Raw genomic sequence first — 22,749 nt, 5'->3', positions numbered from 1 at the left:
GTGTTGCTTAATTTCAAAATATTTAAGAATTATTCATCTGTTTCTTCATAACCAAAAATCTATTTCACACCCTGTCACCATCCCCGTCCCTCTCTCACCCTTTTTTCCTCTCTGTCTCCCTCCTCCCTCTCTTTCACCCTTTTTTCTCTCCCTCCCCCTCTCTCTCTCCCTCCCTCCCTGCCCCCTCTCTCTCTCTCACCCCCCCCCCTCAGGAGCTGGCAGAGTTGCTGGAGGAGGAGAAGCTGAGTGGGGTCCCGTTGCTGCTCTTTGCCAATAAGCAGGACCTGATGACGGCTGCTCCCGCTGCCGAGATTGCAGAGGGACTCAACCTGCATACCATCCGGGACAGGCTGTGGCAGATCCAGGCCTGCTCAGCGGTCACCTCTGAAGGAGTGCAGGTAACCACACACGCACACACACACACGCGCACGCACACACATTCAGTGAGTAAAGCAGTGGGAAGACTACAAACATGAGCAACCGCTTTCTGATCACCTTCAAAAATGGGTAGCATTTACTTTTTGCATTGTGGGGCTGCCAGTTTCTCCAGTGGCGTGAATGATAGCACAGTGCCTGGAAACAGGCCTCTTTGTGTGCTGGAGGGACAGGAAGTGAGTCACCGCTGGGCTAACAAGGGCTCCGTTCATTTCTCCACCCCCACAGGACGGCATGACGTGGGTGTGCAAGCACATATCCGCCAGGAAGAAATAGCCAGCGCTGGTCTGAAGAGCGTTCTCTCTCTCTCTCTCCCTCCCTCCCTCCCTCCCTCCCTCCCTCTCTCACTCTGGCTCCACCTCCCAAAGGATCCCTCTGGCGAGCTCTATAACCTGTACAACACAACAGATAACAGAAGAAAAAGAAGGTGGTATTTATTTTTCATAAACACGCCGCGGCCGCTCTCGTTCGTTATACAGCAGGTACGTGTGGATCAGAGGCCGGCTTCAGTAGCTAGGGAACGCGTGCCGTGTAGTCTTTAGAACCCGGTGGAACCCAAACCTTCGGTACTAAAGACCCTTTTGGGGCATTCGGGATTTCTCGAGGGATTGTTTAGGGTACGTTTTTCACAGTGCTGTATTATCGTAATTTTATCTCCTAATCCTTGCAGAACTATTAATACGAGAAATGTAACTCACAGAGATAGCGTGCTTGTCTATTGTAATCGAAACACTGAGAACGTAATCGCCAGACTTGGCGGCTTCAGTCTGTTCGCCCGTTCAAACGTCAAAAGGTTCCTGGTCGTTGGTGGATCTGGATAACGGGCCAGTTAAGAACCACCGTTACGATAAGAATGTGCTTGATCTGAATGTAGTTCATACTGTGCGTATGGTGCTCATTCGAATAAGCCACCAGTCTAAATGAAAAGCCCCACAGCGGGTTAAAATATGTCCTCTTGGTTTATTTTTGTGTCCCTCTTTATAATGGGCTCTCTGAAGCCACTGATGAAGATGTTTTCAATCTGACCGGTTTTGTAATGAATAAATGGCTGACTTCTGATGTGCTCCTGTATCTCTTCAATTTTTTTTTTGGACTAGGGGGGGAAAAAAACTATGTTTCCCATGATGCACGGTGTATTTCTGTGGTCTGATGTGTAGTTGGGGGTAGGGCAGGTGTTATAAATAGCTTTCACTCCATTTACTTTGTCAGCTAACTGTTAGGTTATATACTATTAAGTTCAATGCAGTTAGGTGGGAGAGGGTTATAATTTTGTTCAGTCAACTTTTTTTACAACCAATCAGAGATAAGCTTTATTATTGAGGATAGCTCTGCTTCCTCACGGTAAGAAGGTCCAGGGTTCGAATCCAGGCCAGGCCGGGGGCCTTTCTGTGTGGAGTTTTCATGTTCTCCCCGTCTCCACATGGGTTTCCTTCAGGTACTCTGGTTTCCTCTGACAAACCAAAGACATGCAATCTGGGGGGGGTGTACTGTGTGCTCAGTAAACCTACCCTCTATAAATAGAGGTCAAATAAAAAATGTAAAAAAGATGAGCCTTGATTCCAATCCCAGCCCAATTACAAAAAAAGAATCTGAAATGTTAGATTCTAGGAGCACTAGGAGCTGTGGCAGCAGCCCATCGACACTTCAGCTTAGGGCAGCTTAGTTTAGCCACCTTCCTGTTCTGGAGACGCTCGGAAGCTACAGAAGATGAGAAAGCAAAGGCCTACAGCGTAGTTTAACGGCTAGCCTGCAGCTGCGGTGTAGTTTAACGGTTAGGAACCTGTGCTTGTAACTCAAGGGTTGATTCCCTGGTTAGACACTGCTGTTGTACCTTTAAGCAAAGCACTTAACCTGAATTATCTGGCTGTATGTATGGCCTGTATGTATAATAATGTAAGCTGAGTAAGTTGTTCTGGTCAAGAGTGTCCGCAAAAAATACTAAAACACACAACGGTCAGCGTCCATTGTGCAGTCCATCCTAGACTATTTGGTAACCTGCTCTATTCATATTGCACTAAAGAACTGGAACATCACTGGGGAATACGCCCGTTTCTTTTTTGACCACTAGAGGGAACCGTTTCTCCACCACTGTCAACACATTACCTATGTCATGATTTACAAATGAAAAGATTTTTTCATTTTAAAAAAACCCCAGGATTTTCAGGTTGGAATAACTGACTGAGAAAAATATATAGCTGCTTACCTGAGGCACAATAATTATTAAAAAATTAGAGAGACTTTTATTTGTTTTTATGCTCTGGTTCACTAAGAATAAACACAGATATCCTACACATCGTTTCTCGGGTTGCGTTAAGCAGTGTGGAAGCAGTTAACAGGCTATCCTGCAGTAAAATGCGGTGAGCTACGTAAAGCAACTTCTCATCACGAAAACGATCCGAAATGGCCAACCACTTTAGTCTTTCAATTTCACAGCCGAGTCTGACCATCAACCCCACGGGGTTCTCAAATTTAAGTAAATTCAGATACACCACTGAACTAAAACCCGCATTTACAGCCTCCCATACACGTTCAACTGTTACATATACAATAAATCACTTTGAATACTCCCAACTATTCAATTATTGGAGTTTTCACCTTGTTCGCCGTGATTTACCACAAAGCAATTGGGTTTTTTCTTTTTTTCCGTCTTTTAACCAAGCCCATATTGCCCTACTGGGGCTGAATGCTCCACCGTGCTCCTGTGTGGGATATTTACATATTGTCCCTTTCCAAGACTCTAATAGAGCCCCCAATACAATTTGCATTTATATAGCCCTCTTCATAGCAACATGACCTAGGTGCTTTGCAATGATAAAACAAACCTTCTCTGGCCTTGACACACCGAGGCCCAGAGCCCCTGATATTAGCCTGGGGGGGGGGGGGTTTAATAACCAAAAACCCCTTGATCCATTTGGATGAAAATGACATCGTAAGCACTGGGCCTGACCTCAAGGCGACACTCAGATTTCAGGAGTGAGCCAGAGAGAGAGAGAGAGAGAGAGAGAGTAGTCTTGCGCATCGCACAGGTGCACTTTTCTGTACACTCAAGGTAGAATAGGAAACCTGGGGTGCGTTCCAACCACTTTTTTTGTAACATCCTTGCCTCCTTTCCTAGTATGGAAAGCCCAATGGGTCAAAATAAAGAAAATGGGTCCAAAAAAAAAAAGAAAAAGCCAAATAAATGCGTGAAATTGACGTCTGCGCCAGCCGCTTATTTTATGCTGCATTCAAGACAACTGGGAACTCGTAAAAACGAGATCCGCCTTGTGGAAAAAAAAACAAAACAATTTAACGGTCGCCAAACTCGGGATTATAGGTCGGAAATTCGGGCATCGTTTAACAGATCCGATTTATTTGAGCTCGGCACTGGTGACGTCATAGTTAGAAAAATGGCAGCATTCATGGTTCGTGGTAAGACAGGAAAATTGTATATTGTGTTTAATGCACATAAAGCAGCGTTTGTTGTGGGAATCCATGTTTTTACCAAGTAAAACTTCCTTTGGAAGTATTTTTTTGGAACGTGTGATGCATAGTGATCGACCTGTGGATCCACCTCTCACCTCTGCCACGTCTGCAATTGCTGTGGCTTCAAACTGACGCTTGAAAGAGCAAAGGACGTTCAAATTGCCTTATACACGTTTCCTCCATCCCTGTGTCCTTTCCTTGCTTCCTTTCCTTGCGTCCTCCAGTGGGTAGAGTGAGGAACAAGGGGAGGAAGCAAGGAGATAAAATAACCGGATGGAACGAGCCAACGTTGAGAACGTGTGACTCCAGGCGTCAATTTCACATGTTTTTGACCCGTTTTGCCTTCTGTACTAGGAAAGGAGACTAGATAAACAGTTGGAACGCACCCCAGGGGCTCAGTCCAATCGCTTATTTTTTACCTCCTTGCTTTCTTTCCTTAAATCCTTTCCTAGTACGGAAGGCCAAACGGGACAAAAATAAGAGAAACTGACTACTGGAATCATGTGCTGTCAATCAGTTGTCATTGTGCTGTTTGCACGTTCTCAGCGCATTAACAACGCATGACTCCGGACGTCAGTTTCGTGTGCATTTGACCCGTTTGGCCTTCCACACTAGGACAGGAAGCAGGGAGGTAGTAAAAACACGGCATTGGAACGCACCCGAAGATTCGCCTACAGTCTCGCCAATTCGTTTCTTTGAAATGCAATTTTTTTTTAAAATATATTTTTTGGGCTTTTTCAGTCTTATTAGATAGAACAGTGCAGAGAGACAGGGAGAACTAGGAGGAGAGAGAGGGGGAGACGTGCGCCAAAGGGTCGGCGGTCGGACTCGAACCGCCGACGTCGCGGCTCGCAATGAGCGCGTGGAAAGCGCTCTACGGGGTGCGCCACTGGAGGCTCCTGAAATGCACATTCTAAGCACACAGAGTCCTATGGCTGCGTAAGTCCACAGACAGCAGCGATGACAGATTACCGGTAGGAGGGTGAGAAGGGGTCACCGGCCAGCAGTCCCACACGCAGAGGCTCTCTCGAAGGTCCCTGGGGCGAACAGCGGCGTCCCAAACATGCAGCGTCGCCTGGCTGCAAAACCGACGGTTCCCCCGGAGACAGGAACGGGCCGCCGCTCTCCGCGGACTCCGTCGAACGATCAACAGACCCGTTTCCACGGGAACGTGTTCCACGCGGGTGGAGCTCGGGCGAAAGCGTGAGGTGAGCACCCGAGGGGGCTCAAAGGAACGCCAGGGCACCCCCCCCCGCCCCCCCAGAGCGTGGGGCAGGCCGACGGGTTATTACACGGAACAGGGGAGAGAATCGGCTGCTTTAACGGACGCTGGAGTCGAATCTCTTGATTTGAAAGTCTCTTGATTTGACTGGAGAAAACCAAACGTTTGGTGGGTGAGTACATCTCCAGCAGAGTGAGCGTGTACACACAAAAAAAAAAAACGCTCAAACATCCACTAATGGCTAATTAATTGGAACAATGTTACCTCAGCTGCGAAACAGCTCATCAATCACCAAAGACGTGAGAATTATATATTCAGTGTGTGAAACACACCACTGCGAGGGAAAATGAAACACTAAAAGAAAAAAAAAGTTTCTGAAGAACATGCATATGAAAAAGATACAGCCATTAGGCAGGTGGGGAGGGGGGTGTAAGGTACACACAAACATCTCTGAAAGATGTGAAAATAGTGACTGCTAAACTGTGGGGTCTACATAAAACTGTCCCTCCGTTGCATAGTAGTTCCCCTGTGTATGCAGTCTCTACTGTAGACGAGTGTTAAATGTAGGAATGTTTTCAATGTGCAATTCTCCCGCTCGCCCTCTTTTTAAACGACACCCTGGCACGAAAACTGGAGCGCAGGGGACTGAGGAACAAGTTGCTCGCTCGACCCCTCCTTCCAGACGTCGGCCGGTCGCCCTTACCCCTTAATCATTAACGTTTGTTCCCCCGAACGTAATGAAGCGGACGAACGGCGCTCGATTACCGCGTCGCCGGCGCGAAAGCGTTCCTCATTCCGGAGAGGAAATCGTTAACGAGGTCCCGCGGCCCGAGGAATGCGGGCGGTCACGGAGCCGTCCGATTGGACGGCGTGAGAATCGCACATGAAAAAGGACGTTTCTCTCTGTCCGGTGCCTGTCGAGGTGCCTCGGTACTGTCCCCCGGAACACGGCGGAGAGGCCAGGGTCGGCCGGGCCTGCGGGAGGCCGTAAATCACCAGACTTTCCCAGCACCTCGGCCCAGCAAACGAGCCTCCCACGCTGGGGGAAGCAAGACGGAGCGACTGGGGAGGGGTGGGGGTGGGGGAGAGGCAGCTCCACAGACTTAATCAAAGGGTCGCAGGTCACACACTCTCCCTTTTCAAACCACTCAAGGGGTTATTACAACTGTGTGTGTGTGTGTGTTTCCCAGCTAACAGGGTGTTTCCTCTTCCGACTTCCGCAACTTGCCTTCACCCTTTCTCCATAAAACACTTACATTAGCATGCCTCCCCCCATGTGCTGACCATCGCCCCCTGGTGGCACTGTAGCCAACTGCACATCAGTAGGCCGGGACTCTAGCCTCAGTTGCTGCTTGCGTCAACAGTCCACCCAATTCAGGTACGGACTGAGCCAAGATGGCGTCCCTCCCCAGGGAGCTCTGCGTGTGTTTTGGGGCTTTAGGAGGGCAAGCTACCTGCTGCTGGAGTCGAGTACCTCTGACTGGCCCCCGCTGCAGCTTGGGATCCGCAGGACAGAAAGTTCCCGCCAGGGGACAGAGCTGATGCGGAGGGCTGCGCTTCCGGAAGCTTCCGCAGGGGAAACCTCACGGTGACGCCCCCCAGGTTCCGCGGTTCCAGGCTCACCGCCGCGTTAAGTCCCCGGAGCGAAGCGGCGGGCCCGGGCAGCGAGAGAACGCCCCCCCCCTGCTCCCCCCCGCTGCTGTGGCCTGAGGTGAGAAACCCATCACTGGCCTGTGTGTGAGTGGTGGGGAGGGGGGCGAGGGGCGGGGCGGTTTGGGGGGGGGACTGAACCGCAGCTTCAGAGATCTCTGCCTGGAGATGGGGGGGGGGGCATAGTTATCTCTGGGGGTGGGGGCACAGTGATCTTGGTGTAGGGGTGCATGGTGATGTCTGCGGGGGTGGGGGGGCCACAGAGTGGTACCGATGAAAATGTGAGGGGAAAAAAAAGATCACAAGGAGCCAAGTCTACCTGGAAGCCACTTCAGCTGCAGTGCAGGAGGGGGGTGGGGGGGGGGTGGAACTTTTTAGCGGATGAGAAGTCTGATAAAAACACCAGAGCCTTCAGAGATAAGAGTGGAAGGGGGGGGGGTGAAAGTGTTCCCCTCACTGCGGCGCTCAGACGCGTCCTCAGAGCTCTGGGTCAGCTCACCGAGCCGCCATGGACCTTGGCGGGAGGGGGCTGGGGGCGGGGGGGGGGGGGTGGCTGGGGGGGCTGTCATTGAGGCGGGCAATAAAAGGATCAGGAGAGCAGGTTTACAGGGGCTCTCTGGTGCCCCGCAGAGCACAGGATCGGGTCGGGGAAAGGGCTCGGGAGATAGGAGCGGTGGGTAATAATCGAGGGGGTTTGTTTAGACATGAGGAGGCAGACGTGTGCAGTTCACATAAACACTGTGTCACTTCCACATAATCATAAATACTTGGCGCCAATATATTTGCTTACATAATTACATGTATTGATGCAATATATTAGAAGCAAGTATGTCAGGATCAAACACACATGCACATGTTTTATTTTCTGTCCGTCCGTCTGTCTATCCACATTAGAGTGTGGATATCCGCCCCGGGCCCAACGGGACCTGACAGGTTTGGGTCGGGTTGGACCGAATATTTACTGTTAACGCTCGGACTTGGTCGGGTTTGGTTATGATTGTATTCATGTTTAAGCTATATTTATTTAAATTATTTTAAGATTTATTTGAATTGCGCGCCTTATTTAATTCAATAAAATTACTTGATATCTTGCCTGTGCGTGCGACGTGGGTGTGTATTTTGTTGAATCTGTGTCATTACCTTTGCTGCGCATGCTTTTGGTGGAAAAGACAAAAAAAAGCGATGGACCATGGATGAAGTCAAGCGAAAGCTCTCATCGGGAGAGCTAATTATTACCGAAAACCATGGCAATTCACCAGTATGGAAACACTTCCACTTGGTCGTAACTGCAGAAGCAAAACAGCCAACTGGTTTTGTTAAATGCAAAGCATGCAGCGTTGTAATGAAATATGACAGCACTGGACTGAGGGTGCACCGTTGAAGCAGGTACAAGTCAAACTGCAATCACAGCCTCCGTTACTGCCTCAAAGCAAATGCCTTCAAAATCGAAATCCGAAATAATCAACAAATGCGTTCCGTTCCGTTCGGGGACTATTCTCTCGGGCTCAGTTCGGTTTTGGATGCAAATATCGAACCGCACTCTAATCCACACACTCACACTCACACTCACACTCACACACAAGCACTCACACACACACACACACACACTCTCACACCAACACACATACACACATTCTATTATTCAATTCGAAGTTCATTCATTTACCAAAGAGGCCCAGGACCAGGTGTCTTTGACGACGGGGGATGTATAATAAATTGTGCGGTGCCGTAATTTGAGAATAATCTTCATTTGAATTGGCCATAAAGCCCCCATTACCCAGTCACAGGTGTGGCGTAACACCTGCAGAGAGAGGGCCGGTTGTGGCCTGGGTGGGGCGCCGTTACGCGGACGCGGCGCGCGCTCTGAAACACGGCTGACTCGGGACCGGAGAAGACCACGATGACGCGTGATTGGCACTCGAGAGGCGGAGAGTTGAAGCGCTCGTCGTGGCGCAGGAAGACAGTCGCAGACGCTAATGCAGACATCCTGCCGGACACGCGTTCTCACGCCCGTACGAGCTGCGGAAGAACGCAGCTCCAGTGCGGTGGCGGTGTGAGCGCTGCTGCTTGAGGTCAGAGCAGAAAGGAAGGGGAGAAGATCTTCAGATCCAAAAACCAAGGGATGCAAGACTAGACATCAGAGCCAAAAGAGGAGGGGATGGAAGACTGGACCTCAGAGCAAAAGAGGAGGTACTTGAGATGACATCATGTCCAGTGCCACAGCCTCTCAAAAGAGATCAGTCAAGAGAAATGCAGCAATGACACCAGTTCATAAATATGACCAGCCTTCACAACTGTGAGAAAAAAAGGGACAAATATGGATAAAAACTGCTTATGAAACCATCTGCTGAGGGACACGTCTGTTTCGGATGAGGGCAATGCGGGGGTTAGAAAGTACAGGGTCCCCAGGAAGTCGATGTACTGGGCTGAACTGAAGAGGAGGGTCAGGGGTCATGTTTTAGACCTCCCCCCTCCTCCTCCACCACCACCCAAAGACCCCCGACCCCGGACTGCCCCCCTCGTGACACGCCCGGGACTGTCTGGGAGTTCGGGGGAGGATGGCACATTCAATCTTCGCTTCATTGACTGATTGCCCTCATTGCTGGACGGATCTCTCTTTCGATCCCACCACCACCACCACCACCACCCCACCCCCCCGTCCATCCGTCCCGCATCTTTCCACAAGTCATAATTTTGCTTTTTATATCGCCGCCCCCCCCCCCCCTTCCGAAAGAAGCCCGCGGCCATCACTCATCCGGGGGCCGGCGATGACAGCCTCTTACAGATTCACGAAAGCCATGGATTTTTTACATCTCGCTCAATCTGAGGAGTTACTTTACTGTAACAGATTCGATATTCTCAAACGAGCCCCGGCGTGTACACAGCGAGCCGGGGAGGAGATGATGTATTGCACGGCCTTAATGGATTTCGTAGGCTTCAAAAAAAAAAAAAGAAAGGAAAAAAAAAAAACCAGCGCGCGCAATAAAAACACATAATTATTCATTTGATTAGCCGGGGCAATTTATGGCGTTCGGGGTTTTCTCACGGCTGAGCGGAGCCCCCGAAGCACGTCACGTTTCGGAGGTCTTTCCGATACGGGGAAGGGATCGCGTCGTTTCGCGGGGGACGGCGAAGACGCTAAGTCGGGAGGTTACTGCGACGGAGAAGGACCTGAGAAAACATTCGGAACGGTCGTCTGGACCCGCGCCGGCGCCGGCTGCGTTCTGGCTGGCGAACCGCGCCCGTAGCAAACGCAGTCCGATTCTTCTTCTCCCGCTCGCAGGCTCCGATACGGACCCGCGTGGGGAAAAAAAACGATTTTGTTTCTCCGCTCGTACGCAGCCCTCAATGTGTGTGTGTGTGTGTGTGTGTGTGTGTTCACGCCGGCTGCACGTAAGCACGCAAACACACAGCGAGCGCGCGGTGCTCCAGTTCTTATGGATCTCTGCGCAACAACAGAGAAACTTGATCAGTCCAGACTCTGTGGAAATGTGACTAGCCCTGACTGAACACGCGCACACACATGAATACTGCTCTCTCTCTCGCGCGCACACACACACACAAAATCACTGCATTCTCCCTCTCTCATACAAATACAAACACTGCTCTCTCACATACACAAACTACACTCTCTCGCACACACACAAAATCACTGCACTCTCTCCCTCTCTCTCATGCAAACACAAGCACTGCTCTCTCTCACACACAAACTGCACTCTCTCATATGCACACACACACACGCACGCGCACACACACACACACTCCACGTTTGTCAAGCCAACAAATTTTAGGAGACGGCAGCACAAGTGGGGGGGGATGTTGTTTGTGATTTTCTTTTGTTTTAATATGTCCGCTTTTAATAGGCTGTTTCTGGGTTTTGAGAGCGTTTGAGTACGTGTGCGCGCGTGTGTGTGCGTGCGTGAGAGAGAGAGAGAGAGGGAGCAAGCGAGAGTATTCTCAATTTCCCTCTAAAAAGAAAATTCATTTGCAGTTGCTAATGTAATGTCATCGTTGTGTTTACAGAGCGTGGATGATGTATAGGGGATGTTGCATTGAGTGAGACTGCTTAATGATGCATAGAATTAAGTCCGCGACTTTCAGCTGAGCTCCCCTCGTTCGCCCACGCTCCACTTTACCTCTCTCTCTCTCTCTCCCGCTCTCTCTCCGTTCCCTGGTGCATTCTGGGATAGAGGCTGTCTGGTGGCTACAAGCAGCTCTGTGCTCCATTGCCTTAGTCCATTAATCACCGTGGAGGGAGAGAGAGAGAGAAAGAGAGAGGGGCGGGGAAGAGAGAGAGAAAGAGAGAGAGGGAGGGGGGAAGAGAGAGAGAGGAATAGAGAGAGCGAGGGAGAGTGAAGTGTGAGTGACAGTGTCTGCAAGAGAGATAGAAAGAATAAAAGGACTATATTTATAAATAAAAAGCGTGTGTAACAGAGAGAGAGAGATATGGAAAAAAGGCGGTGAATAAAGGCAAAAAGAGAGCAAAAGAGATCAAAAGGGGATGGGAAACCACAGAGAGAGAGAGAGTAAGAGGGGAAGGGGAGAGAGAAAAAGAGAAAAGGGTCACAAAAGCAAAGGAAAGATGAAAGATCCATATCGATAATTAAGGCTTTGTTATGCAGATTGCAAGTGCGTGTGCGACTAAAACTCCAGCCATTTAGCTGGCTGAAAAAGCGATGATTGTGATGATTATGGTGATGTTCATGGTGATGGTGATGGTGATGATGATGATGATTGGTAATTATTACGCCCATTGTTACGGGGGCGGTTTAAGGTGACAAGCCGGGCTCCACGGTTTGTCGAGAGACAGATGGAGGGAGGGAGGGAGGGAGGGAAGGAGGGAGGGAGGGGGAAATGGCGCCAGGACGAGCGAGCGGGTTGTCGGACAGCCCGTCGAACACGCGGCGTTCCCGCGGCCCCTCCTGCGAGGCGCCCGCTCGTCGCTCGCCGCTCGTCGCTCCCCGCCCGTCCTGGGACCGACGCGTCTTTGTGTTTTACGAGTCGCGTCTTTGACGGACCGTTCCGGAACTCTCCGCGCGGCGCGTTCTCACGCTCGAGCGCGGGGCGGTGCTCGCCCGCTCGCCCGCGGGAGGCCGCGCACCCTCGTTTAGAAACGCGTCGTCCCGAGAGCGTTCCGTGTAGCGGCTACGGCTTCTCTCAACGTGCGCCAGTTACAGCGAAGAGCAGTTTGGGACAAACTGACACTCGGGTTGATGTCAGTGCAAATATCCAAGTAGTTCTGAATTTAAGCTCTCACTGGCTTGAGTATTACAGATAATATTCCGGTCAGAATTCTGAGCCCTCACAGAAAATACATTTGTAAAATCGGGAAAATAAAACTTGATATGAACGAAACACAAAAAGCCATATATATATAACTATGCAGTTTGTTGTAGTTTGTTGTTCAGTCACAATATTTACAATACCTCAAAGTTTTAATACACTTTAATACAAAAGTTAAAATGCAGTATCTGAACACATAAAAGATGCCATTTAGAGCCGTAAAATAATTATATTTCTCATCATTTTGACACTGCGTGTATTTTGAAGCATGTTTCTTGTTTTCATTGCAGGTACTTCTAATGTAGCTGATGTATACGCCTAAATATCTGAGAGACAGCGACAAACATGTTTTTATAAAGAAAACTCTGGCCCAATTATCCTGTACTTAAAACTATACATGATCAATGGTGCCATGCGCAAACACGTGTAAATATTGAGTGTGTTCTACGTTTCAATCGATTGGCTGGGTTATCGTTAAAAGGCCTCGGTAAAGGCACAAAAAGAGATATATCACGAGTCAGAATGGTTTACTAAACTGTGTTTACCGAGTGAAATGAACCATCGACACACTGCCTCGGAGAACGCCACCGACAATCTCATCTACGCGGCGCGGTGGGGATGGGGGTGGGGGTGGAATTAACTTCCACAGAGCTTCCCGCTTAATTTCGGGTTACGCCTAGAACGCGGTGTTAGCAGACAGGCCGGCAGGTGATCCCACAGTGCCAAAGACGGTCGAAGACACGTCAGCGTCCTACACACGCGAGCGCAGAACCTCAAGGAAATGTTTTAAATGCTTTCGATTCATCCGCACGGCTTTTGAGGGCACCTCGGTTAACCGGCTGCCGCGACTGAACAACCCACCACGGTGCGTAGATTGAACACACCCCTGCAACCCTTTATTTGGGGATCTGGCGGGGCGTGGCGGTTTCTCTTGACTCTGTAGCGGGATGCTGTTCCCGGCTAATGGCGGTTTCAGCGGCACGCGCAGGTTCTCCCCGCTGGCTGACCCAGGGCTTGTTTGTGGGTTTTCCCTTTTTTTCCAGAGATGTTTTCCTCTTGTTCTCTCTCTCTCTCTCTCTCTCTCTCTCTTGCCCTCCCCCCTCTCTCCCCCCCTTTCTTTCTGATCTCCCTGCCCGCCCCATCCATCTCTTGCCAGCGCACCGCACGCTGAATTATTGTTTCTCTGAAGTGTTACCATTTGAAAACAAATCCATTTCTCTGCTCGTCAATTTATCACTCTGGATGGGGAGAGTCACAGCTGAGTGACAGCGGCAAGCAAGCGTCCCCGCGCCACCCTGCGCACGTGTGTGTGTGTGTGTGTGTGTGTCTGTGAGTGTGTGTGTATGTGTGTGTGTGTGTGTGTCTGTGAGTGTGTGTGGCTGTGTGTGTGTGTGAGAGTGTGAGTGTGTGTGTGTGTGTGCATGTGTCTCTCTGTGGGTGTGTGTGGCTGTGTATGTGCGTGTGGGTGTGTGAGGCGGTGTGTGTGTTGTGTGTGTGTGTGTGTGTGAGAGTGTGAGTGTGTGTGTGCACGTGTGTGAGTGTGAGTCTCTCTGTGGGTGTGTGTGAATGTGTGTGTGGCTGTGTGTGTGTGTGTGTGTGTGTGTCTGTGGGTGTGTGAGGCTGTGTGTGTGTGTGAGTGCTTGTGTGTGTGTGTGTGAGTGTGTGTGTATGTGTGTTTGTGCATGTGAGCATGTGTGTAAGAGAAAGTGGAAAGGAGAAAGAACAAGAAAGAGACAGAAAGAGAAGAGAAAGAGAGAGAGAAAGAAAGAGAAAGAGCCACTTTCCTTTCCTTACTTGCTTTACCTCACCTCCTGTCTGTGATAATTTATCACTCCTCCAAGCTCAGCTGACAAACTATTTGTGGGAAAATGAGTTTTTCCGCTCAGGATTTGTCCTCTGGGAATGGAGAGGGTAGTAGCAGGTTGGCCATGCACACACTCACTCTCCCTCTCTCACTCACACACTCACACACACAAACGCGCACACACACAACCAGCACATACTCAGTGTTTCTCTCTGGTTGGGGTCCCTGGTATTTATGCTGGTGTTTAAGATAAATGAGGTAAATTAATAGAGTCACTGAAGGAGAAGATCTGCTTCTACACCGGAAAACCTACTAGGGACATACAAGAGAGGGGAATCTCTCTCTCTCTCCCCCTCTCTTTCCTTTTCCCTCTCTTCTACTCTCTCTCCCTCATTCTCTCTTTCTCTCTCCATCTCTCCCTCCCTCCCTCACTTTCTCTCTCCTCATCCTCTTGGAGTCCACACCTGATCCCTCAATATTTCTACCCTCCTCTCCTTCACTCTCTCAACCTCTAATTCCCCCTTTCTTTCTCTCTCTCCTCCAAGCAATCATGCAGACTGAATAAAGTTAATGCACAATCACATGGCAAACCCAACAGTACGCTAACACGCACAGTGCCGTGGGTTCAACTCCCCGCAGCCAGTATTAAAACACACATTTTAGTAATAAATCCCTTCACATATTTAACTCCATTGAGCTAAATAGGTGAGGAAGACAAGAGCTCACTGTCAGTTTATTTAAACACAAATCTTAAAATAATTATTTCAATCCAGGGTCCCATGAATTAGTTGTGTAGATACATTTTCTTTTTGACGTGTTTAAAGTATTTCGCAGACATGTCCATATATTTGGAATGTCAGTCGTTTCCAATCATTTATGTATATTTTGTGCATACGACATCGCATTACATGAGCATGAAATTATAAATTTGTAAGTGGCAAAAACATTTAGTTTCAAACACATTTCAAATATCTGGTCATTCAGTTCCTAGTGCTTTTTAATTTTTACATGCTAAGCATGTCATACATATTTATTTATTCATTTATAAGAGAATCTCTCATCGCACGGTCTAATCGGAGTACAAATATATTAAATGCCTTACTATTTTAGTTTAGAGGAAATACCCATATTTACAGATTTTGCTTGCTGGATAATATGAGGCCCATTTGTGACAAAAATGCATTTCCAGCAGATCTGATTGAAAGTAGGCAAATATAGCTCCTGAATTTGGCAAGGGACGGTGTTACCCATGTGTGTAATCCTGCCGTGCCTTCCTCTGGAAAAGAAGGGACCGTATGGAGATAAGACCCAGCGTTGGGTCACCCTGTTTGACAGCCAAGTGGCACTTGAATTTTACAGGGGGGAGTTTTCGCGGGGAGTGCTGATCGTTCAAACCATGTCCCCATGTTTCAGAAAAAGTGAACATTCAGTCATTAAAAGAAGCAACGTGCAAAAATAATCTGCAGGAAGTAGCCAAGGGTTATTTATAAATGGCATAATGTTTTGCCTGAAATGAGGTGTCCATGTTGTCAGGTAGATCGGGTTAGAAAATTGGGAAAATTCAGTTTGTTTTGAAAATACCCCCCCCCCCCCCCTCGGAGCTGTGGATCCCAGCAGCGGAGTGATACAGAGCTGCTCTCTGGGACAGGCACACACAGGACAGCAGGGTCTCAAAGGGACCCATCTCACCCCAGAATGACCCTCCACCTGCCCTGCATGCATGCACACACACATGCGCACACACACACACACACACAGACACACATACGCACACACACATGCATGCACACACACACACAAACATACATACACACGCACGCACGCACACACACATGAACACTCACACACACATGCACGCACACACGCATGCGCGCGCGCACACACAAACATACACACACGCATGCACATGGATGTAGTGAAGTTCAGTGATGTCAGTGAGCACGCTTGGAGCTGACTAAAAGCATTTTGAGCTCCCTTGGGGATCTTGGTCTTAGCTGAATGGGATAATCCCCTTACTCTTCTGTATGGAGTGATTCAAAACGCACAGCATGCTTCCCCCAACACACACTCTAACACACACACACACACCCTGCTCTCTCTCTCTCACACACACACACACATACACACACCCTGCTCTCTCTCTCACACACACACACACCCACACAGAGGGATATGCACACTGTCATTCACACACACACATGCACACAAATACACAATGCTCTCTCTCACACACACACACACACACACACACACTATGCATTATATTATATTATATTATATTATATTATATTATATGTACTTATTGCTGACCTGGGTTATTCAAAGTTAAATGGCTCATATTTAAGCCATGGGAAATCTATCACTGCCATTCACCCTGACAGCCAAAACCCGCAGTCCGTCCAGCTCGTGCCAGAGCCTTCATCTCTCCGCAGGTGGTGCACAGACCTTCCTCTTCCTCACGCCAAGACGCCGTAGCACGCCTGGAGATGGCTCCGCATTTGGAGAGGGCGTGGCAGGATAAAGCTCCTCCCACTGGATTTATTCTGCCACATTGTTGCCCTTGGATTTTCACGGGGAGGTCGGCGTGGTTCGGTTCTCCTTCCCAGAAACCCCAGAATCAGTCTCCCTCCGGTGCGATCCGAACCATAAAACATTCTCCTCATCGCAAGCCCGATTCGTGCGGAAAAAGGTGTCATCCAATGATAAATCCAGATGCAAAAATAGCATTTGCAGGGACTCCTGCAATGTAGCTTATAATCTATAAAGATAATTCCAGTTATGAGTAATCCTGGATATTTACTGCCTCCGAAAGACTTCCTAAAAACTGTGCCCGTTCGGCCGAGACAACCCCCGTCCCCCGTCCAGCGCGGGACAGCTGACTCACTCACCATGACGTCAGTCTCCATGGAGACCGCCAGCCTGACGGACAGACTCTAAGAAGGCTGTCACTGAGGATGGGAGCTGTCAATCAAGCTGACCCTCCTTGACTTGCACATCCTACCAAACTTCTGCTGTAACCCCCACCCCCCCCACACACCCCCTCCCCCCCGCACTCCTCACAGGCACTGACTCAAACCATAGTGCAGCAAGCAGTTTCTGAATAAACCCAGCTTAATAAAAACTCTTCATAAGTTTCAAAGGCTTATATTTGTTGACCTTTTCACCCCTATTGGTGAAAAATAATTACTGGCATTACTCTTAGTGAGTGAGTGAGTGCGTGTATGAGTGAGTGAGTGAGAGAGAGAGAAGAAAAAGAATCAGTGAGTGAATGTGTGCATGAGTGACCGTGTGTGTGTGTGTGTGAGTGGACAAGTGAGAGTAAAAGAGAGGGTGTGACCGTGTGTGTGCATGTGTTCGTGGGATTGACACCATGCGTGCTCTGCCAGAGCAAAGTGTTTGTGAAAGTTGCAAACGGAAGAAAGAGGCTCAACCGGACACCCAAAAGCACCGGCACCATCCGCCGAGACGAAGCGCAGTTCCACCGGACCCAAACGCCTAACTGACACGCGACACACAGTTTTCCCCGACCGCAGGATGCCCTCCCGGGTCTTTCCGGTGAGCGCCAGAGCGCCAGAGCGATGACTCTCAGCCGGGACCAGCGCTCAGACTCCCCAAACGCGCGAAGCGAAGTCGCGAAGTTCCGGAGCGTGGAGCAGGGAGGGGGATCGGCGACTCCGGGGACGGCTAACGACCGCTAACGGCGGTGTCGCGTCGCGGCGGGCGCACGGCGGCGGCCGCGCTGGGGTTCTGCGAGGCACGGTCGGCAACAGTCGCCAAGAACCCGAAAAACCTCTGGGGCAGCGGTCCACTGGGGGGGAAACTGGGGGATGAGTCGAGTCGCGGGGAGAGAATGAAGCGGGGTCCCGGGGGTCAGAGGTCGCACCCGAGGCGGAAATGGGAGGCAACTCGGGAACAATGGAGGGGGCCGGACCGGGCAGACAAAGAAGGGTGGGGTGGGGGGGGGGGGCGCGTGGGGGGGGGGCACAAAACACAGGAAGACAGGGACAGAGAGACAGGGGACGGAATAAGGGACGGCAGAAACAGATGGTAAGAGAAGAGGGAGAAAGAAAAGACAGGCAGAAAAAGAACAGAATCATTCTGAAGGAGGGGAGAAAAAGCAGAGCTTGAGAGCTGCCAGGGGGCTTAGTATGTAAATCTGCTGCTTAAAATTGAGTTAAGCGCAGTAGCCTTCTATATCTAAACAACCCTCATGCGAAAATCTTCAGTTAGAACGAACCAGAAAAGCACTCACTCCATTATGACGTTGCCCAGAAAAGCTGTACAAGTTGGGTGCTCTACTGTCAGGGGAAGATCAAATGAAAATGTAATTTTCGAAAACAAACTGTCATTAGCCCACCCATTTTTGTTAATTTGTTGAAACAAACAATTTGGCACTGGAGAGAGGCCTTTCCAATTACTGTATTTGGTCTAAATCTTCACGTGCGCAAATATGAGGAATATTAATAAGTACATAAGCGGGAAAGTCTTCCTAACCAGAACAAATTCCATTAACTTCAAACGGTTTATTCACATAACGAGAGCCAAAGAATTCATGGGAAATAAAAGTAACGGGGAGATCCAGTGGAAGACATCCGGTAAGGAGAAATGAGAAGTTGTGGAAGAAAGAAACATTCTCGCGCACAGAAAGCAGCGTTAAAATGTTAGTTTGTAAAACGGCTAATGGAATCATCAATATCGATGTGTTTCTTTGCATGTTATGGTCTAATCGTGTCGCTACTCTCGAATCACTGGCCACAACGAGACAAGCGTAATGGTAGATTTATAAAAGTTGCCATTAAGAGGTATTTAACTCCAGGCAATTCATCTTGCGCGAGCTCGGAGTGACAGGTGGAGTCGCGCGGAGCGAAAGTACGCAATGCATCACGAAGGGAGCTCTACGGGGACTACGTAAGGAAGTGACTGGAGAATCCACCACGCGCCGTCCAATTCCCCACAAACTTATTACCGAACAGTTATATCCTCGTCGCACAAGCCAGCGCTTTGACGGGGAAGTTTCGTTCTATGATTCTACAACTTTGTATGACCTTTACTTTTGGAAGATATATTCTAGTTAACCCATTTCGACAAGACAGACATGTAGACAATCAAGCTGAAAGCAACAAAATATCCTAGCAAAGGTAGATATCTGACAGAATCAGGCACTAAATAAAGTCTCAAATGCATAAATGTCTCAAATTTGCACAGAATGTGTGTCGTGGGAGGATGAAATACTGAAATAAATGAAACTGAAAATGCCGTCTTGAGATAGTGGGGGAAACTCATGATAAGCCCTATTTTTCATTTCAATATATTAGCTAAATAGTAGGTGTAGTAAGTAAGCGTAGGTTAAAATTATAACAGTCTCAACATTTGCGAAAACGAGTGTTGGGATTGTAGGCGATAATACTAAATTCATAAGTTTTAAAAAATTGTAGATCTCTAATTATTATAGGCTATAGGCTACATGGCTATAAAATTATGTTAATGATGATGATGATGATTATTATTGTTATTATTATTATTATTATTAGAAGACTCATTCAGCCCTCGTTCTCGGTCTTCAAACACTGAACCACGATACTGACTACGACTCAACAATATCAAGCGGTTATTCATCGCTGACCCTTTCACCTCGGCGTTTCCACCTGCAAACCCCCAAGGTGTAAACTCAACTCCCGATCGAGACAGACAGCAAAGGCCCGGGGACGAGGGCCCAGAAAGACGCCCGTCCCGCCGGCATTTCCACAACAACTTCCCGAATGAATGGACAATGTCCTCTCAGTCTGAAAACAAACATCTAAAGAGAAACCAGGAAGCAACTTGACACCTCGCTCACAAAATGTAATGTTCAAAATGATGGCCTAAAAAATGTTTCCTTCACAAAGGGACCTCCCAGTACACGGAATGCGTATGTTCACACCATTTTGGGTCACATTTGAAATCACCCAGCACTTAATGAGCGCTACATCGATTGTCTTGTGTTCACGGGGAGATGGGCACGGAAAAAAATGCACACAATCGGGGTTAAGTGCCTCGCGATCTCTGGCTGGTATGTCTGTTTCACGCGAAGTTGGCCATCATGCTAGGGAATTTCAGCTTTAAAATACACGGAAATACTTAATCTCCCGTTAAAGTGCGGCGATAATTCAGTCCTTTGGCCCATCTAAATGAAATCAATTGTTTCTGTAAACACTCGTACCAACAGTTCTATTTATCCGATGTACATCTCAAACCAAGGCTATTCAGTGCGAACTTGCATTCCTAAAGAAACACTTTTACCACACGCCGTCACAATCAATAATTGCATCTCATTAACCTACTTAAAGTATAAATGAAAGCGTTACACCTATTCCTAAATATGTTGAAAAATTAAACTATTAAAGCAAAATACATATCATACAAGGCAGCACACACACTATATATATATATATATATATATATATATATATATTAGACACATCCATTGGATATGTTTAAAGGTCATTTGCAATTTTTCATCTTCGTACTCTGTGACGGCAATTCAACATGCCATTGTAATCATAATTTCAGATACATTCCACATCTCATCTATAATCTCAGAAAGACATATTTAATCATAAATGGACTTCCATTTAATATGGGCCTGTTCTACACTTTTGTGGTTACTACTGAAGTTCGCAGAAGAATTATAACGATACCAGAAAAGTAACAATAGCCATAAATTATGAGTAATTCTGAAAAAAGTGTCAACAGGTGGGAAAAGTTTAGACCAACTGGCGATTTTGCGCAATTAAAGGTTTACGGTATCACTGTGTTTTTGGTGTTAGCCAGAATTGAAGGTTTAATAAGTTTAAATATCTTTCAATTGTCATGTCAGAATTTGGAAAACAAGTATTTCTCTAAAAATACACATTTTACATTCTATATGTTTTTCATATTATAAGTGAGCGCGTGCAAAATGTTCACGTCTCTGCACAGTACAATAGGCTACTTGAATACTTTTTTGAACGAACGGTATTTTTTATTTAAAATACAAGTTGATGGATAACCTGTTGTTACATTCAATATATCAACACCAATACCATAAAGGTTCCTTATACGCTGATATAGGTCCATTTAGATTCTGCAACATCACTAAACATTCTGGGACAAGTTCACAGGATTTAGGTTTTTAGCATGTTGATAGTTTTCGATTGTTCTGTCCACTCTACTGCTACAATTACAACAACAACAACAACAACAACAACAAATAATAATAATAATAATAATAATAATTCCCTAGTTATAGTATGAAGGATAGAAAGACCCACGGAACATAATACAGCTTTCAACTAGATAAAACAAACAGGCAGATGAAGCTGCGGAAATTGTTATTATTATTATTATTATTATTATTATTATTATTATATAGTATTCGTATTATTATCGTTGTTGTTGAAAGCCTTAGAAAAACTAAGGTAGTATCGTATATTGTGAGCCTTCGGGCTGTCCTTATATACAACACAGTTACTCTAACCATTATGATATTACCTTTTCACAAATCAAACTAATGAGATATCCATCTTGGAGTTTTAATCCCTAGTTAAACTCTCGATAACCTCGTTCTGTCTTTCTTTAGTTCATTCTTCCTCCCTTCTTCCCCCCCTCCCCAAGGCGACTTGCCCTTCGCTCTCTCTCTCTCTCTCCCTTTTCTCTCGGAGGAATTTTCTGCGCTCACCTAATGTTATGATTCGCTTTAGCCCCTCGTCGACGGTGTTATTTATTTCAAAACACTCGGCCCTTTGTCCCAGAGTGAACGACGCGGGCTGAGAGAACAGAGGGTCTGAGGGTGTGACTTTACCAATTATCAGTCTTAACTGGGAGGCTCATCAGATAAGCGTTCTGAGTGCAGAGCCGACTGATGCTGACCGGTGTACGATGCGCGGGGATCTTTAATCTCAGTTCATTCAGACGTAATCCCGCAGTTAGTAAATACGCACTTCAAACAGCATCCCACTTCAGAACTCCTGAAACAGAGGGACGTAGCCGAGAGAAACGCGGCCCGCGCGCTGCAAACCTTCTCTCTGCATTTAATTTCAGCGAGCAACCCATTTGTGCTCGCGTTTTTCAGTCCCAGTGTGATATATATATTTTTTTTTATTTCTGCGACTATTCACGGAACACTTGGCTCCATGTACTGAATGAGAGAAAAGTTGACATGGTGCGATGTAGCCGACATGAAACCAAAAAAGTATCACCAAATTAAGATATTGTAAAATGTCATTGTGGTGAAAGACACTAGCGTAGGCCTACTGGTACTGTGCGCCATATACGCCCATACAAGCCAAGGCCATTATAAGGCTAGAAACAGGCTAGGCAGCGACTAAAAAGACATGTGAACGGGCGTGTTGGTTTTATGAGCATATGGCAGTGCGAGAATGACGGCTAAAGCGCCGAGATCTTTATTGGACACCCTGTTGCGATGAACCTCAGTGGCCTTGTTATCTTCCGCGATCAAGGAGAAATGCCTCAGCCTCACCGTGCACTTAAATAACTAATAAAGCGCGACGTGCGTATCTGTAGATAACGGGGCAACGTGGTACGATGGAAACCATGCGAATGTTATGGCACGTCATGTCGTTTTTATTGTCTCGTGGATTACCCGGGTATGAACCTCACATTCAATCTAATCGCAAAGCGTTTGCTATTATGTAGGCAACTTTGATTGACGAATTTCGATGTTTCGGAATTTTCGATGTTTGCCCAAAAGCTACTCAAACGATGAAGGCTTTGTGGTTTGGAAGAATCTGACCCCAAATCTGAACGGGGCCCTTGCGTTTACCAAATTTACTATATTTACTATATTAAACTATAATAAACTGTATTAACAATTGTTTAAGTTTTACTTTTTACTTTAAATTTCTTTAAAATT

The 22,749-nt window shown here is 47.5% G+C and overlaps 2 protein-coding genes and 1 long non-coding RNA gene across 4 annotated transcripts in view; 1 reads left to right on the top strand and 2 right to left on the bottom strand.

Moving 5' to 3' along the window:
• The window catches only part of LOC135240127 (ADP-ribosylation factor-like protein 3), a 6,961-nt gene extending 5,463 nt beyond the window's left edge, over nucleotides 1-1,498 (top strand). For both annotated transcript variants that reach the window (XM_064309418.1, XM_064309419.1), the window contains 2 exons: nucleotides 213-398; nucleotides 664-1,498. In XM_064309418.1, coding sequence (XP_064165488.1) covers nucleotides 213-398; nucleotides 664-711 — 234 coding nt within the window. In that variant the 3' untranslated portion in view covers nucleotides 712-1,498. The remainder of the gene's footprint in view (nucleotides 1-212; nucleotides 399-663) is intronic.
• Nucleotides 1-22,749, bottom strand: part of wbp1 (WW domain binding protein 1) — a 59,844-nt gene that overhangs the window by 14,804 nt on the left and 22,291 nt on the right. The gene's annotated exons all lie outside the window — the stretch shown is intronic.
• The window catches only part of LOC135240128 (uncharacterized), a 29,202-nt gene continuing 7,533 nt past the window's right edge, over nucleotides 1,081-22,749 (bottom strand). The window contains exon 2 of the long non-coding RNA XR_010325599.1: nucleotides 1,081-1,885. This is a non-coding gene — a long non-coding RNA (uncharacterized LOC135240128). The remainder of the gene's footprint in view (nucleotides 1,886-22,749) is intronic.

The sequence above is a fragment of the Anguilla rostrata genome, chromosome 14 (assembly GCF_018555375.3).
Source record: "Anguilla rostrata isolate EN2019 chromosome 14, ASM1855537v3, whole genome shotgun sequence".
NCBI classification, from domain to species: Eukaryota; Metazoa; Chordata; class Actinopteri; order Anguilliformes; family Anguillidae; genus Anguilla; species Anguilla rostrata.
The sequence above is the reverse complement of the archived record's forward strand: the minus strand, read 5'-3'. Positions and strand labels throughout refer to the sequence as shown.